Source organism: Gymnoscopelus microlampas (assembly GCF_963454915.1).
Source record: "Gymnoscopelus microlampas genome assembly, chromosome: 1".
NCBI classification, from domain to species: domain Eukaryota; kingdom Metazoa; phylum Chordata; class Actinopteri; order Myctophiformes; family Myctophidae; genus Gymnoscopelus; species Gymnoscopelus microlampas.
The window spans coordinates 2464732-2479206 of NC_139962.1; the positions used below are offsets into that span (position 1 = coordinate 2464732).

Consider the following 14475-nt stretch of genomic DNA (forward strand, 5'->3'; position numbering starts at 1 on the left):
GTAGTCCACGCCGGTTCCAGGCAGTGGTAGCCTGGATAAGCAGTCAGCAATATTATTCTGTGATCCAGGCCTGTACTGTTCATCATAATCAAACTCCATGAGACGAGCGGACCACCTGGCTATGCGAAGACCAGCCCGGTTATTCCCTTTTGTAGTCAGGAGTGTAGTCAGTGCTTGGTGATCCGTGCGTAGCAGGAACTCCTTCCCCAGAGCCACACACGCCACTTCTCAGCAGCCCACACACATGCCAGGGCCTCCTTTTCCACAATTGAGTATTTCTTTTCAGCATCAGATAGGCTGCGAGAGGCAAAAGCAACTGTTTCTTCTTCTCCAGCATTGTTTACTTGAGTCAGGACGGCTCTAAGCCCATAATCAGAGGCATCGGTTGAGACCACTGTGTGTTTGTTTGGGTCAAACAGCGTCAGTGCAGGTCCGTTAGCAATCATTCCCTTAACTTGTTCAAAGCTCCCTTGCGCTGCATCAGTCCAGGTGAATTCAGTGTTCTTTCGCAGCAGGGACCTCATAGGTTCCACCACGCTGGCATAGTTGGGCATAAACTTGCTATACCATGCACTTAGACCCAGGAATGAACGCAGGGAGGCTGCCTCAGCAGGTGCAGGGGCATCTAGTATTGCTGTGACATGAGAATCCTTAGGCTCCAAGCCATCAGGTGACAGCCTGAACCCCAAAAAGTCCAGTGTAGTCTGCCGGAAAAGGCATTTTTCTGTATTTAGTTTCAAACCTGCATCCTGAATGCAGTGTAGGACGGCCTGCAGGTTAGTGTCATGGGCGGCCTGTGAAGATCCATAGACAATGACGTCATCTAAGTAGCATTGTACGATACGATATACGATACGATACGATAATACTTTATTGTCAGTTCACACTGAAATTTGTCTTGCGACCCAGCAGCCATGTATGCAACAATAAACAGTTCACACATTTGACATGACACAAGAAAAACAAAACACAATACAAAATACATACATAAAGACATACAAAGACAAGAGCAATGTCCACCTCTCAGCCTACCCTTGGCCTATAAATCCTGATTGAGCCTCAGTGTCGTCTGATGGACAAAGGACCTCTTCAGTTTGACCTTATTGTATGTAGGAACACTGTATCTCCTTCCTGAAGGCAGCAACCTATATTCTCCATACAAAGCATGGCTAGTGTTTGAAGTGATATTCCTTGCCAACCTTATCATACTATCATTATACGTAGTTGTATAGAGCCTCTGAAGTGGCTGTCCAACAATCTTTGAACAAATGTTCAGTTGCTGCAGCAGTTGTGACTTTAAGGCTACAGACAGACATCCATACCAGGTGGTACTACAGTACTGAAGAACACTCATTATAACAGAAGTGAAAAACAAAAGAAGAATCTGTCTACTAGCACCAAAAGATCTCAAACGGCGAAGGAAATAGACTCTTTGCTTTGTCTTCTTACCCACTGATTCAATCTGTTCTTTCCATGACAGAAGGTGGTCAATTACTACTCCTAGGTATATATACAAACATACCTGGTTGATCTGTTCACTATGAATAGTTATGGGGGATCTGTGTATCTCTAGTGGGGCACCAAAAACAATCTCCTCTGTCTTTTTTGTGTTAATGATAAGAGTGTTGTTATCGCTCCACTCCACCACCTTATTTACTCTGTGTTGGTGCAGTCCAGGATCACTGGAACTATCCAAAAGGGAAATCAAAACTGTATCGTCAGAGTACTTTAGAATGTATTGGTCTGTTTTGTCAGTGCGACATTCAGACAGACATTCCTCAGTACGACAGCTGTCAGTATAAAGGGTGAAAAGTACAGCTGAGCTTACGCAACCCTGGGGAGCACCAACATTAGTAGTTAATGCTGCGGAGAGGGTTTTGTTCACTTTCACCCTCTGTACTCTGTTAGTAAGGAAGGAAGCATACCAGTGAATTAAGTATGGATTCAGTTGCAACTGCACCATCTTTGACACCAGAATATCAGACTGTATTGTATTGAAAGCTGAAGAGAAGTCTAAGAACAGCACCCTTGCATAATTCTTATTAGACTTATCTAGGTGTTTTGTAATGAAGTGGACCAGTGTGACAACCGCATCCTCTGTACCGCAACCTTTCTTATAAGCAAACTGACAGGGGTCAAATTTGTCTTTAGTTATACTTACAAGATGTTGCAACAGTATTCTTTCCAGTGATTTCATGATCACTGAAGTGAGAGCTATGGGTCTATAATCCTTATGTTCTTTTGGACATTGGATTTTGGGTAGTGGTTTTATGTGTGAGGTTTTCCAACACAGAGGAATTGTGTGTGTGTCTACAGAGGTTTGAAAAATTGGTTGCCACACAGGAGCCAACTCAGATGCAAAGTTTTTGAGGAGAAAAGCACTGCACTCGTCCGGCCCATTAGCTTTCCTTGTGTTAGTACACCGAAACACTTTTCTGACATCCTCTTCAGTGATGACAATTCTGTCTGAGGGGGCAGGTGTTACAGCCTTGAGTATTTCAGTGCACTTAGAGGAATCGCCTAATGATTCGAATCTGGCAAAGAAAGTATTTAGGTCATTAGAAAAGCCAAGTTCATTATCTGTCACAATAGGTTTGGTTGGGGATGACATTCCTGTCATGGATTTCATAGTATCCCACGCCTTTTTGTGATTTTTGGCTTTAAACGCATCCTCTAGATGCTGTCTATGTGTCAATTTTGCCTGCCTCATTTTTGTTTTGAGCTTTCTTTCCGTCAACTTGAGTGCACCGAAGTCTTTGTTTATGAAGGCTATTTTCCTTTCATTTATTACATCTTTTATGTCCTTGGTCACATATGATTTATTGTTCGGAAAGATTTTAATTTCCTTTGTAGGAACAACCAGCTGTACACAAAAATTAATATAATCATTTGTAACATTGGTTGTTTTGTCCAATGAACTTTCTCTAAATGTGTCCCAATCTGTACAGTCCAGGCATGCTTTTAGTTGTTCCTTGCTTTCATTTGTCCATGTCCTAACTACTTTCTTCTCCAGTTTTCCCCTCTTCAGTTTTGACTTATAGACTGGAGTTAAGCACACGACATTATGATCAGAGGTCAATATAGGCGGCCCAACCGTGGCAACATATGCTTTTGGAATGTTCACATAACACTTTTCCAGAATGTTATTTTTCCTAGTCGCATCCTTAACATATTGTTCGAATCCTGGCAACACGGTGTCCAGATAGCACTGATTTAAGTCCCCAAGCACGATGGCTGGTGCCTCTGGATACTGCAGTTGCAGTCCGTGTACACAGTCAGCAATGGTTTTTGCTGCTTGTGCAGCTCTTCCCGTCCCTTTAGGAGGCACATATACTAGAAACAGTAAAATGCACCCAAATTCGCGGGGAAGGTAGAAAGGTCTTAAAGTCATGCCTAGGATCTCCACGTTGGGATCGTCGCATATCCTAAGTTTGACGGAGAAGGATCGACACCAGAGATCATTTATGTTATATTGTACGCCTTGCAATCCGTTGAGAATTTTTTTCATCATTTTTTGAAATGCAGCAGGGGTGGAACTTAGTCCATAAGGCACTCTGGAATAGACCCTCATGTGTAATGAAAGCAGTAAGCCCTCTGCTCTCCTTGTGCAGTTCCAGCTGATGGTAGGCACTTTTCAGGTCCAAAGTGGAATATATTACAGAACCACGCAGCTCTGACAGCAAGTCTTCAATCAGTGGTAAGGGGTGGCTGTCAGGCACCACTGCTTTGTTAGGTTCTCTCATATCCACGCACATGCGGATCTTTCCATTTTTCCTACTGGTAACAACAATGGGGGACACCCACTCAGATGAATCAATTTTCTCAATAATTCCCTGTTCTTACAGTTCATTCAGTTCTTTGGTGACAGCCTCGCGCACTGAAAGCGGCAGACGGCGAAGCTTTTGCTGTACAGGTTTCACCTCTGAGCGGATTTGCACTTTATGCACAAAGTTCTTAGCATGTCCGATTTCTTTTTCCACCTTGTGATCCATGGGCAAGAGTAAAGGTTCTGGTGGGGAGATTACTGCGCAGTCCATTATAGGTTTAGGTGGCAGGTCCACCAACCGTCCTCCCTTTATCTCAATGTCAAGGGCTTCACACAAGTCTAACCCAATCAGAGGGGTGCCGGACTCAACAACATTGAAAAACCCAGTAGCACTCCTATTTTGGTAAGTGACTGTAGCTTCAAGGCGTCCCAGTACTGGTAGTTTATGTTTTGAGTATGTCTGCAGCTGTACTGTAGGTGGGCTGAGTTTGCTCTTCTTGAAGTGCTCCATGTAGATCTGTTTTGGAATTATTGAAGCACCAGATCCAGTGTCAACTAGCATGTCACTGTTATGGATTTGGGACCTTGGTGTGGCAAGAGCGAAATTTCCAATTAGTTTCCCTTTAACAGCCTTTCTGTTGTTGACACATAGTACATGCACCTCTGGCAGTTCCACTTCATTCACTGATGTAGTAGATCTGCAGACTCGAGCAAAATGACCTATTTTACTACATGTGTTGCATTTAGAATTCTTTGCTGGGCAAGACTGGTCATTAGCCATGTGGCTTGACGACCCACATCTGTAACACTGACTGTTTCCACTTCCACGTCTGTCCTCCCTTTGTCTCCTGGGACTGGGAGTTTGATTTCCAGGCATCCTATTTCCTTGTCTGTACACTGCATTAACATGCTTCGTTTCAGCTTCCATGAATCTTTTTGCATCAGCCATAGCTGTCTCCATTGTCCTAACCAGAACTAGAGTCTTATCAAGGGTTAATTCGTGTTCTGATAACAGTTTTCCACGGATGCGAGGCATGCCTGTTTTCTAAACTATCTGATCACGTAGCATCTCGTTTTCCATGTTGCCAAAGTTGCACGTCTTGGCGAGCTCCCGTAGCGCTGCCAAATAGTGATCTATTGACTCACCCACAGCCTGAGCACGCTGCCTAAAACGGTACCTCTCAGCAACAACGTTGACTTTTGGTATGAAGAAGGTCTGTAAAGCACCGATCCGTCCTACGTATCAGCAGTAAGCGGCAGGGTATTGTATAGTCTCTGTCCCTCTGTTCCCAAACAGTGAATTAGGAGGGCTCGTTTCCTCTCCGCAGAGAAAGTAGACCCCCCGATCGCAAGCAGGTAGTTATCAAACAACTTTTTCCAAGCGTCAAACGCTACTTTCGGCTCGCCCGGGCACTCCAGGAACGCAGAAGGCGGTTGTAATCCAAGCAGAGACATTTTCAGTTTTTATCCTCGTCGCCAATTGTTAAGTTAGGTGCAAAGATTAAACACAAGGACAAGGTATTCAAGGGACCGTCTGTTTACTTCTCTCCCACATGTATACAACAGGGCAGCATTTCACTTCCTCCTTCTCCTCACTTCTCACACTCTACCACCCCCTAGCGGCTGGGTGCTTTTACTAATATCAGTAGTACATGCAAGTATACTATGAACACAACACATATTTTGAATTATCAATTTCTAATTAATGGAGCAATTATTTTTTATTTCTTGTCCACCTTTGGAGTTACATCATGGCGAGGTAACTAAACAACCCAAACCTCTACCAAAGTGGTCTTGCCCTTTAAGAAAGGAGTTCCTGTCCAGTGAGTTATTCATATTGCCAATATCCCAAGTTTGGGAACCACTGGCTTCCTATAAGAACAACAATATAACCATTTTAAATAGAGATCACAAACTGTATGGAACAGCAGAGGAGTTTTTAGAGGAGGAATATGGATCTGCAGACATTTTCCTCTCGGACGCACGGTGTGTAATATTAATAACAATTACTCTATCAACTATTACTCCTCTGATCAGTCCAAGTGTAATATTAATAACTATTACTCTATCAACTATTACTCCTCTGATCAAACCCCCCGTTTAAGAAAATAAATGCACATTAAAACCAAAAGCCTTAACTATTATAAAATAAAATAGTTTGCTATTTTATTGAGCCCATTATTAGCAGTCTGACACATTTCTACTTCAAAACGTATTGAGCAAGTGTTGCATCACCCATTTAAGCATTTCAGTTTTTTTTCGATAAATCCCGAAATTCCTTCAAGCATAAAACTCTTTTTTTGGAGACCAATTATATGAAGATATGATATAATATATTATAATGAGCTTTAGTGAGGACCAATTATATGAACACAAATTGGTGAAGTCGTCCTTTAGATAAAAGTATCAATACCACAATAATAGAAAATACTCTGTCACAAGTAATAGGCCCGTATTAAACATTTTACTTGAGTAAAAGTACACAAGCACTGGCGTCAAAACATAGTTAAAATACCAAAAGTAAAATGCACTCATTAATTCACAATTTTCTTTTTTTTAAAGACCGGAACAACAGCAGATCTACAAGCTCACGATGCATCGCAACGTGACACGTCGTGAGCTTGCAGATCTGCTATGTTTCGTACAAGCGTTCACACGGTAAAAAATTAAACACAAACAATAGCCAATGCGCGGTAGTACATTTATGTGCCCATGTATGTACTGGATATTATTTTACATAATGAAATAAAATACAATAAAATAAAGATCACACCCAGTGTGAAGTGGGCGGTGTGGTCACAGTGGTCATCACAGTGATGGAAGTGATTCACTTAAAAAAAACATAAAAGTGTTTTTTTTAAGTGCATAGTCACTGGTGGCCAATCACAGCGCAGGGTGGGGGGGGGGGGGGGTGCAATTTGGATCGATGTCCAAACCTCACATATAGGGGCGGTTGCACCGCCCAAAAGTACAATTCCCAGTACGTTGGGTGTGATGAGAGAGAGACATGAGACATGAGTGAGAGAGACTGATATTCTCACTAGTTTGGTTCGTAGGGGAAACATAGAATTTCTCTTCGATGTTCGCGAACCACTGGCTTAGAGCAGTGGCTGTCAACCGGTGGTCCGGGGACCACCGGTGGTCCGGGCACCACCAGTGCTCCAGGGACCACCGGTGGTCCGGGGTACCCAGTGAAATTAGTTAACATAGCATCACAATCATTTTAACCACTTAGCTTTGGGCTATTCAAAAATAGCAGATCTACAAGCTCATAGCCCGCACTATGAGCTTGTAGATCTGCTATTTTTGAAAAATCTTGAAAATGTGTGCAAATCTTTGAAAATATATATATATATATATATTTAAAGCGGACATTTTTAACTCAAATCCTTGCTTCTGGGGGGTCCCCTGGCACAACATTTTCAGATGGGGGTCCGCGGCCAAATGCATATCAATTTAGGGGTCCTTGGCATGAAAAAAAAAAGGTTGAAAACCACTGGCTTAGAGGAAGAGTGACCGTCTCTCATGAACGCATTCGTAGCCACAGGTATTAATTAATCTACTACCAGCGGTTTTACCTTATATCTTTTTGTCTTTTTAACGATCAACAGAAACATAAATTCAACCCGGATGTAAAGAAACGAAACGAAATGTTTGTGTGGAAAGACGAGTCTCTCTGCTTTCCACCGGAACAAAAACGTTGTAACCGTGATCGTCCGTTCTGTAGTTATAGACAGGTGAATACGACTCATTTTTCACCAAAAAACAGGAAAATAAATCTGAGATAAATGTGTTTTTATAAATGTGTTAACATGGCCGTGGACCGGGTGACTTAAAACCCATTAAGACCTGGAACGCATCTGTGTCACTTTAGATGTCTTTGGCTATTCAAAAATCTTGTAATTTTTTTTGGGTTGATTTTTTTCAAAAAAAACTGTTGGGATTTAGAAAACATTTTTGAAACGGCTCAGGTCTTAATGGGTTAAAAAAAAAAAATGTACATTTCGGACTCTATCCCTCTCTGGAATAGCCTGGTAAACCCCCCCTCCCTCCGGAAATCTCATCTGCATTTTGATTTCAGAAAGGAGGTCTGGGATTGCGCAGGGAGTAAAGCTGCTGCCCGGTCGCTGCGTATATTCGAACCAATCAGCGGCCGCTAGGGGCGGGATCATCCAATCACCTGGCCTAGTAGCTTGAAAAAAAGACAAACCGTCTGTCATGGATTCTGCTTACGGAGTCTCAGATGGAAGTAAGGCTGTGAAACAAAATGTGTGTCGCAAGCTTCTTCCATTTGACGGTGTCAGGTTATCTCTGGAAGGCAGTCCATCATTCATAGGTTTGGACGAAGAGCGCCCTCTAGCGTAGTCACACAAAAAACAACAACATCATCATGACGTAATGTCTGGTCTTTGGCGGTCGATGTGTTAAAAAACACAATAAAACAAATACTAATAAAAAAAAAACAAGGTTCAAAGTCCTCCAGAAAGCTCTTAACAAAACGACCAGAAACACGTCCCAGGTTGAGGGTTGATTGTGGGCGTTATAATCACTTCACGATGCACTTATAATGCTTCACAGCGGTCGTTATAAATGTTTATGATTATGCATAACAACTCATAACAAAGACACTTTATAGGGCATGGCCGTGGCGGCCATTTTCTGGTTCCACTTCAAAATAGTCGATGCATTTTCGCCATTGACATTCCCAAAAATATTTCTATCAATTAATTTAAGCTTAGAATCAAGCCATCCAGAGTCCTGGTGAATCAGGACCATAACATTTTTTTTTTTCTGTGATTCTTTTTTTTATATTTAATTATATGATATACTATATTTAACTATATTTAACACATCGTGTGTCAGCATTTTTTCATATCAACTTACGTTGGGTGCCAGCATTCTCCCCATTGACTGCGCTTTGCTGTTTAAAGCTTTAGACTCCGCGACGAGCAAATCCCCACGTTAAAAAAAAAGCATCCATTCATGTTGCGCGATGACCCTGGCTACAGCCTGGATCGATAACATTTTAGTCGCAAGTTACAACGGGGACGGATCGCGCATCGCGCATGACCGGTCTTCCACACCGGAAAACAGATTCGGAGATATAGGCGTTTTAAAGAAGGAAATAGACAGGAAGCGGATGGAAGCCAAGCCATGTTTTTGTTTCCGGTGATCTATCTGGCCCTTCCTTCTCAAGATCACAATGGGTACTCCCAGAGCTGCTCTAGCCCCGCCCGTGTGGAGAAAAATGAAAAAAAGCAAAAAGACTGAAAACACGGTTCAGACCGTGATCGACACCCGATGTGTTAAAAAAGTTTTGCCGTTTTCAAAAACGTTTTTTTCACAGAATCAAAGGTTTTATGGTCATGATTCACCAGGACCCTGGATGGCTTGATTCTAGACTTAAAGGAGACATCCGTTCATTTTTAGTGTTATCTTTGATATGTGGCAAATCACTTACCAACGTAGAAATGCCCATTGAGTTACTCCACTAAACAAGCTCGTTGCTTGTTTCTCTCCAAAACCTGGCAACCTGGTGTTGCCAGGCAGAGAAACAAGCAACGAGCGTTAGCGCATTCTGTTATTAGCGGTTAGCTTGTCGGGACTATCATATCCCGTAAGGGTCTCATGGGGCTCCACAATGAGTGCTAGGAGAAAAAAAACAGACTTTGCATTTGTTAAAATAGGCGAATTTGGGCTATCTTCGCACCTCGTATTATGCCAACGGTGGGGGTCTACAGGGGGATCTGTGGAGTAACTCAATGGGCATTTCTGCGTTGGTGAGTGATTTGCCACACATCAAAGATAACACTAAAAATGAACGGATGTCTCCTTTAAAATAATTGATATAAATATTTTTTGGAAACGTCAATGGGAAAAATGCATTGACTATTTTGAAGTGGAACCAGAAAATGGCCGCCACTGCTATGCCCTATAATGAACTAAGTTAAGGCTGAAGGCTGAAGAGACGTATAGGATTCCACTCACATGTAAAAGGTTACAATGACAGTCTGTAAGGTGAAAGACTTCCCTGCTTGTCCCAGTTATACAATGCTAGTATCCTAGCCCCCCCCCCCCCCCCCCCTCCTCTCATTCACGTCACTAGTTTCAACACAAATACTGCTGAAGTGAAAGTAGGGGGGGTGGGGGGGGGGCTTTGGGAGCGGCACTGGGCCTGTAGAAGACGTGGTGACAACACTGTAGCTTTAAGTGACTCTTCTAGTTTCTGTCTTTCACATGCAGAGAACAGCTGTCTGTCTGTCTGTCTGTCTGTCTGTCTGTCTGTCTGTCGGTCACAAAATGGCCGCCTGGTCCAATGGCGTTCTGGAATCAAAACGGTTCGTTGTTAGGCTCCGCCCCACGTTTGTAGAAAAAACAACACAACAGTCTGTGAACGGACCAATCGCAGAGCGGGGGAGGGGCTGCATGGTGCGAACGGACCAATCGGAGCGCAGGTCGGCTAGACGTCTGTGGACTTGCTGAGGCGCTTCATTTCACTGAAAAAACACACGCACGCACGCACACGCACACGCACACACACACACACACACACACGCACACACACACGCACACACGCACACGCGCACACACAGAAAGTCTTATAAGGGATACAAGTCTGCAGGACAAAATGCAGGCTGCACTCTGATAACAAATATATTGGTCCATATATGGACCAGTACTGTATATAATATACCCGTTGGGGTATGGACCAGTACTGTATATAATATACCCGTTGGGGTATGGACCAGTACTGTATATAATATACCCGTTGGGGTATGGACCAGTATAGCATCGTTTTCATAGACCTGCTTACTTATTCCTCTGGCAAAATGTGGCAACACTGACCCCAATCCCATAGCTTGGGGGACCATGTAGAGTTAGACAGTGTTTCCAAAAGAGGATAATAAACAGCTTGAATTTGGGTAACGTGAAAAACAGGCTTCCTCACGGTGGGCATTTGCTCATGATGAATGACCATGTGCAGAGACATTGCTTCAGCCACAGAGGAGAACCAAGCACTTCAGACTGACAGACATTCTGTTAAAGGAGACATCCGTTCATTTTTAGTGTTATCTTTGATATGTGTACCGCTAATAACAGAACGAGCTAACACTGGCTGCTTATCTCTCAGCGAGAGAGAGATAACACGCTCGTTGCTTGTTTCTCTCCGAAACCTGGCAACCTGGTGTTGCCAGGCGTTCTGTTATTAGCGGTTAGCTTGTCGGGACTTTCATCGCCCGTAAGGGTCTCATGGGGCTCCACAATGAGTGCTAGGAGAAAAAAAAACAGACTTTGCATTTGTTAAAATAGGCGAATTTGGGCTATGCTCGCGCCTCGTACTATGCCAACGGTGGGGGTCGACAGGGGGATTTGTGGAGTAACTCAATGGGCATTTCTACGTAAGATAACACTAAAAATGAACGGATGTCTCCTTTAATTATATGTAGGATTAGGTCTACATAATTTGTCAATCAATAAATCAGTCTTTTTAGTTTTCTTTGCCTTTTTTTTTACCCCTTTTTTCCACAATTGCCCTACAAGCCCTAGTCAGTCAGTCAGTCAGTCAGTCAGTCAGTCAGTCAGTCAGTCAGTCAGACAGTCAGTCAGTCAGTCAGTCAGACAGTCAGTCAGTCAGTCAGTCAGTCAGACAGACAGTCAGTCAGTCAGTCAGACAGACAGTCAGTCAGTCAGTCAGTCAGTCAGTCAGTCAGTCAGTCAGACAGGCAACTCCATAGCAATTAGAATAAGCCAACACAGGTACACCATTAATAATGAAAAAGATACCCATTTATTAATTGTTCAACACTTTATGACACATGGGATTGATGCCATAAAAGTATGCGGCTTGGAATTCAATGACTGCTGGACAATTGGACAGAGAAGATTCCATGAAAAATAATGGACTACAAGACTTAGCACAAAATATCCAGGAGGCCTAAACTTCTAAACTGCCCAAAAAAACTGAAACTATCCACATATTCTTACTAAACTAAACAATAGAGTTGATCACCTACATCAACCACAAAGTTGAGGGGGAGATCTCATTGTTGAGCTAATGAGAATATCAATGAAGGCACATTGATACCAAGAGCCATCAACATTTGGACCATCAACAGGGAGCTAATTGTCTTCCAAATTGGAGGTGTGAACATCAGAACTGGGGATATGCTAACTTGTTTCCAAAACTGTATCCCTTCAGTATCTACCCCATAGTCCTAAAAAATATAGTGTAAACACATCCTTAAATGGAATTAGGAAATAGTTTTAACCCGAGGGTATGCGGTCACCCTGACTCAGAGATTAGACGCCTCTGCCCTGCACAGTCTAATAGAAAGCACAAAGCTTTAAAAAATAAGTCTGCCTCATCCAGGCAGTTGGCCAGGAGCCACTTTGAGTGGTAGTTGGGATAAACGCAGTCAGTGGAGCAAACGCAGTCCGCACCAATAATATTTACGATTCTGTCCCTATCGGTACATAACTCGGACGGCGCTGAGTCGACTAGCAGCCCAGCGGCTGGTCGACGCGGGCACTCGCGCCTGGAGGCGCGAGGGCGCGTCTCCTCAGCCTTAAGGTCTGCTGAGTCGGCGCGCCTCCGTCATGGCCCATAACTTATAATTATAAATTATAGTGAAAACACATCCTTAAATGGAATTAAGAAATGGTTTTACCTTTAGTCTAGGTAAACTTAATTATTTGCAAAACATGACATCCCTTATTCAAAACAGATGGCGAATGCATTCTTCTCTTTATAGGGCCTACACAGGTAATAAAATTGCCTGTGAGACCTTCATGAATTGAACCTCACAGTCAGCAGTCAGTCAGTCAGTCAGTCAGTCAGTCAGTCAGTCAGTCATCTAAAGTATACATGTATTTAAATACCAACCGTAACTCGTCCTTCAGTCGTGTCAGTTTGTCTTGCAGACGAACGTTCTTCACTCTCATTGGACTGTTGGGTACGAACCAGGCAGCGATGAACTTACACACTACCACCACATGCTGGCGATAGAGAGACAGGTAGACAGGTTAACTTATAGACAAACAGACAGAACCAGTAGAACCCAGACAAACAGACAGAACCAGTAGAACCCAGACAAACAGACAGAACCAGTAGAACCCAGACAAACAGACAGAACCAGTAGAACCCAGACAAACAGACAGAACCAGTAGAACCCAGACAAACAGACAGAACCAGTAGAACCCAGACGTACCTCAAACAGAATGACGAAAGCAAAGCGTACGGCGAGGATGAGCCAGTACTGAGCCGTCAGACTGTGGTCCTCATTACTCCTGTAGTCTCTATAGCTGTATCACACACACACATACACACACACACACACACACACACACACACACACACACACACACACACACACACACACACACACACGCGTTTGTATTACTATACTTGTGAGGACATCAATGCTTTAGGAAAGCGATTTTATGAATGTCATTTAAAAACACAAATATTTTGGCAGTTTTAACCGAAAGCCGAAAAAAAACAGCAGATCTACAAGCTCACGACGCGTCACGCTGCGACGCGTTGCAGCAAAATAAGAAGTACACAAAACAAAAAACAAGATAAAAATTAAAAACAATGCAGAAAACAAAACAGAGATGCACATGACCTAGACTAAGGCTGGGCATTAAAAGCTAATCTATAGAAGATGGTTTTAAGGAGGGATTTAAACCGGGGGACAGACTCTGTGAGCCTGATCTCTAGGGGCAGGGCATTCCAAAGGGTAGGGGCTATGAAAGCGAAGGCCATGCGACCTTTTGCATTTAACAGACCCTTTGGAATGTCCAGGAGTGCTTGGTTGGAGGATCTAAGAGTGCGTGTAGGCACATATGGGGGGAGTAGGTCCAAGATATAGGGTGGGGCAAGACCTAGCCTGGCCTTATGAGTAGTGAGTAGGATTTTGTAATTGATTCTGAATTCAACTGGGAGCCAATGGAGGGATGCCAGAATGGGTGTGATATGATCACATTTCCTTGTACCAGTTAAGAGACGGGCCGCAGCATTTTGAACCAGCTGAAGGCTGTGGATGGATTTTTTGGAGAGGCAGGTGTAGAGGGAATTACAGTAGTCCAACCGCGAGAAGATGAAAGCGAACACAGCTCGAAAATAACATAGCAAGAAGAAAACTAGAACTGTCCTCAAACTAAGGCGTTTTCAACTTGCCACCCGGCCTTAAATATGCACAAATGACATGGAATTCTTAGATATCCCAATAGATGAACTCGTGTACATGCTTTTAGATGTGTTAACGTCTTGGTTAACACATCTAAAAGCGCCTTCGGCGCGCCTCCGTTCGCAATAATGTATTTGTTAGGCTTTTCTGCCTTTTTTGATAGCAGGGGTCTTCAGTCCTCAGAGTTACTACAGGGGGTCCACCGAATCTTTGTGTGTGATAGGGTATATATACAGTATGTTTGTTTTACATTAACCACTTGAACCCTAGAATCCCTATTCTGAGGGGAGCATTAGCCAAATCTACAAGCTCACCCTAGGACCCCTAGGGGGTCCTCAGAGTTACTACGAACCACTTGAGCCCTATAGCACCGCTATTCTGTGGGGGGGGGGGGGGCATTTGCCAAAAATAGTAGATCTACAAGCTCACAACGCGTTGTGTCGACCTGTTGTGAGCTTGGAAATCTGATATTTTCGGCAAAGAGTTTTGGTGTAGTGGGGGGGGGGGGCTGCTATTTGT

General features: G+C 43.4%; 1 protein-coding gene and 1 long non-coding RNA gene across 2 annotated transcripts in view; one reads left to right on the forward strand and one right to left on the reverse strand.

Moving 5' to 3' along the window:
• Positions 1 to 5348: 5348 nt before the first annotated feature.
• On the forward strand, positions 5349 to 7604 carry LOC311045519. Its single transcript, XR_014600777.1, has 2 exons — positions 5349 to 6922; positions 6959 to 7604. It is a non-coding gene; the product is annotated as an uncharacterized lncRNA (long non-coding RNA).
• ano9b (anoctamin 9b) overlaps positions 6212 to 14475 on the reverse strand; it is a 64960-nt gene continuing 56696 nt past the window's right edge. Inside the window, exons 21-23 of the mRNA XM_084057403.1 lie at positions 12976 to 13069; positions 12651 to 12763; positions 6212 to 10263 (exon numbers count right to left, since the gene is read on the reverse strand). Coding sequence (XP_083913529.1) covers positions 10227 to 10263; positions 12651 to 12763; positions 12976 to 13069 — 244 coding nt within the window. The 3' untranslated portion in view covers positions 6212 to 10226. The remainder of the gene's footprint in view (positions 10264 to 12650; positions 12764 to 12975; positions 13070 to 14475) is intronic.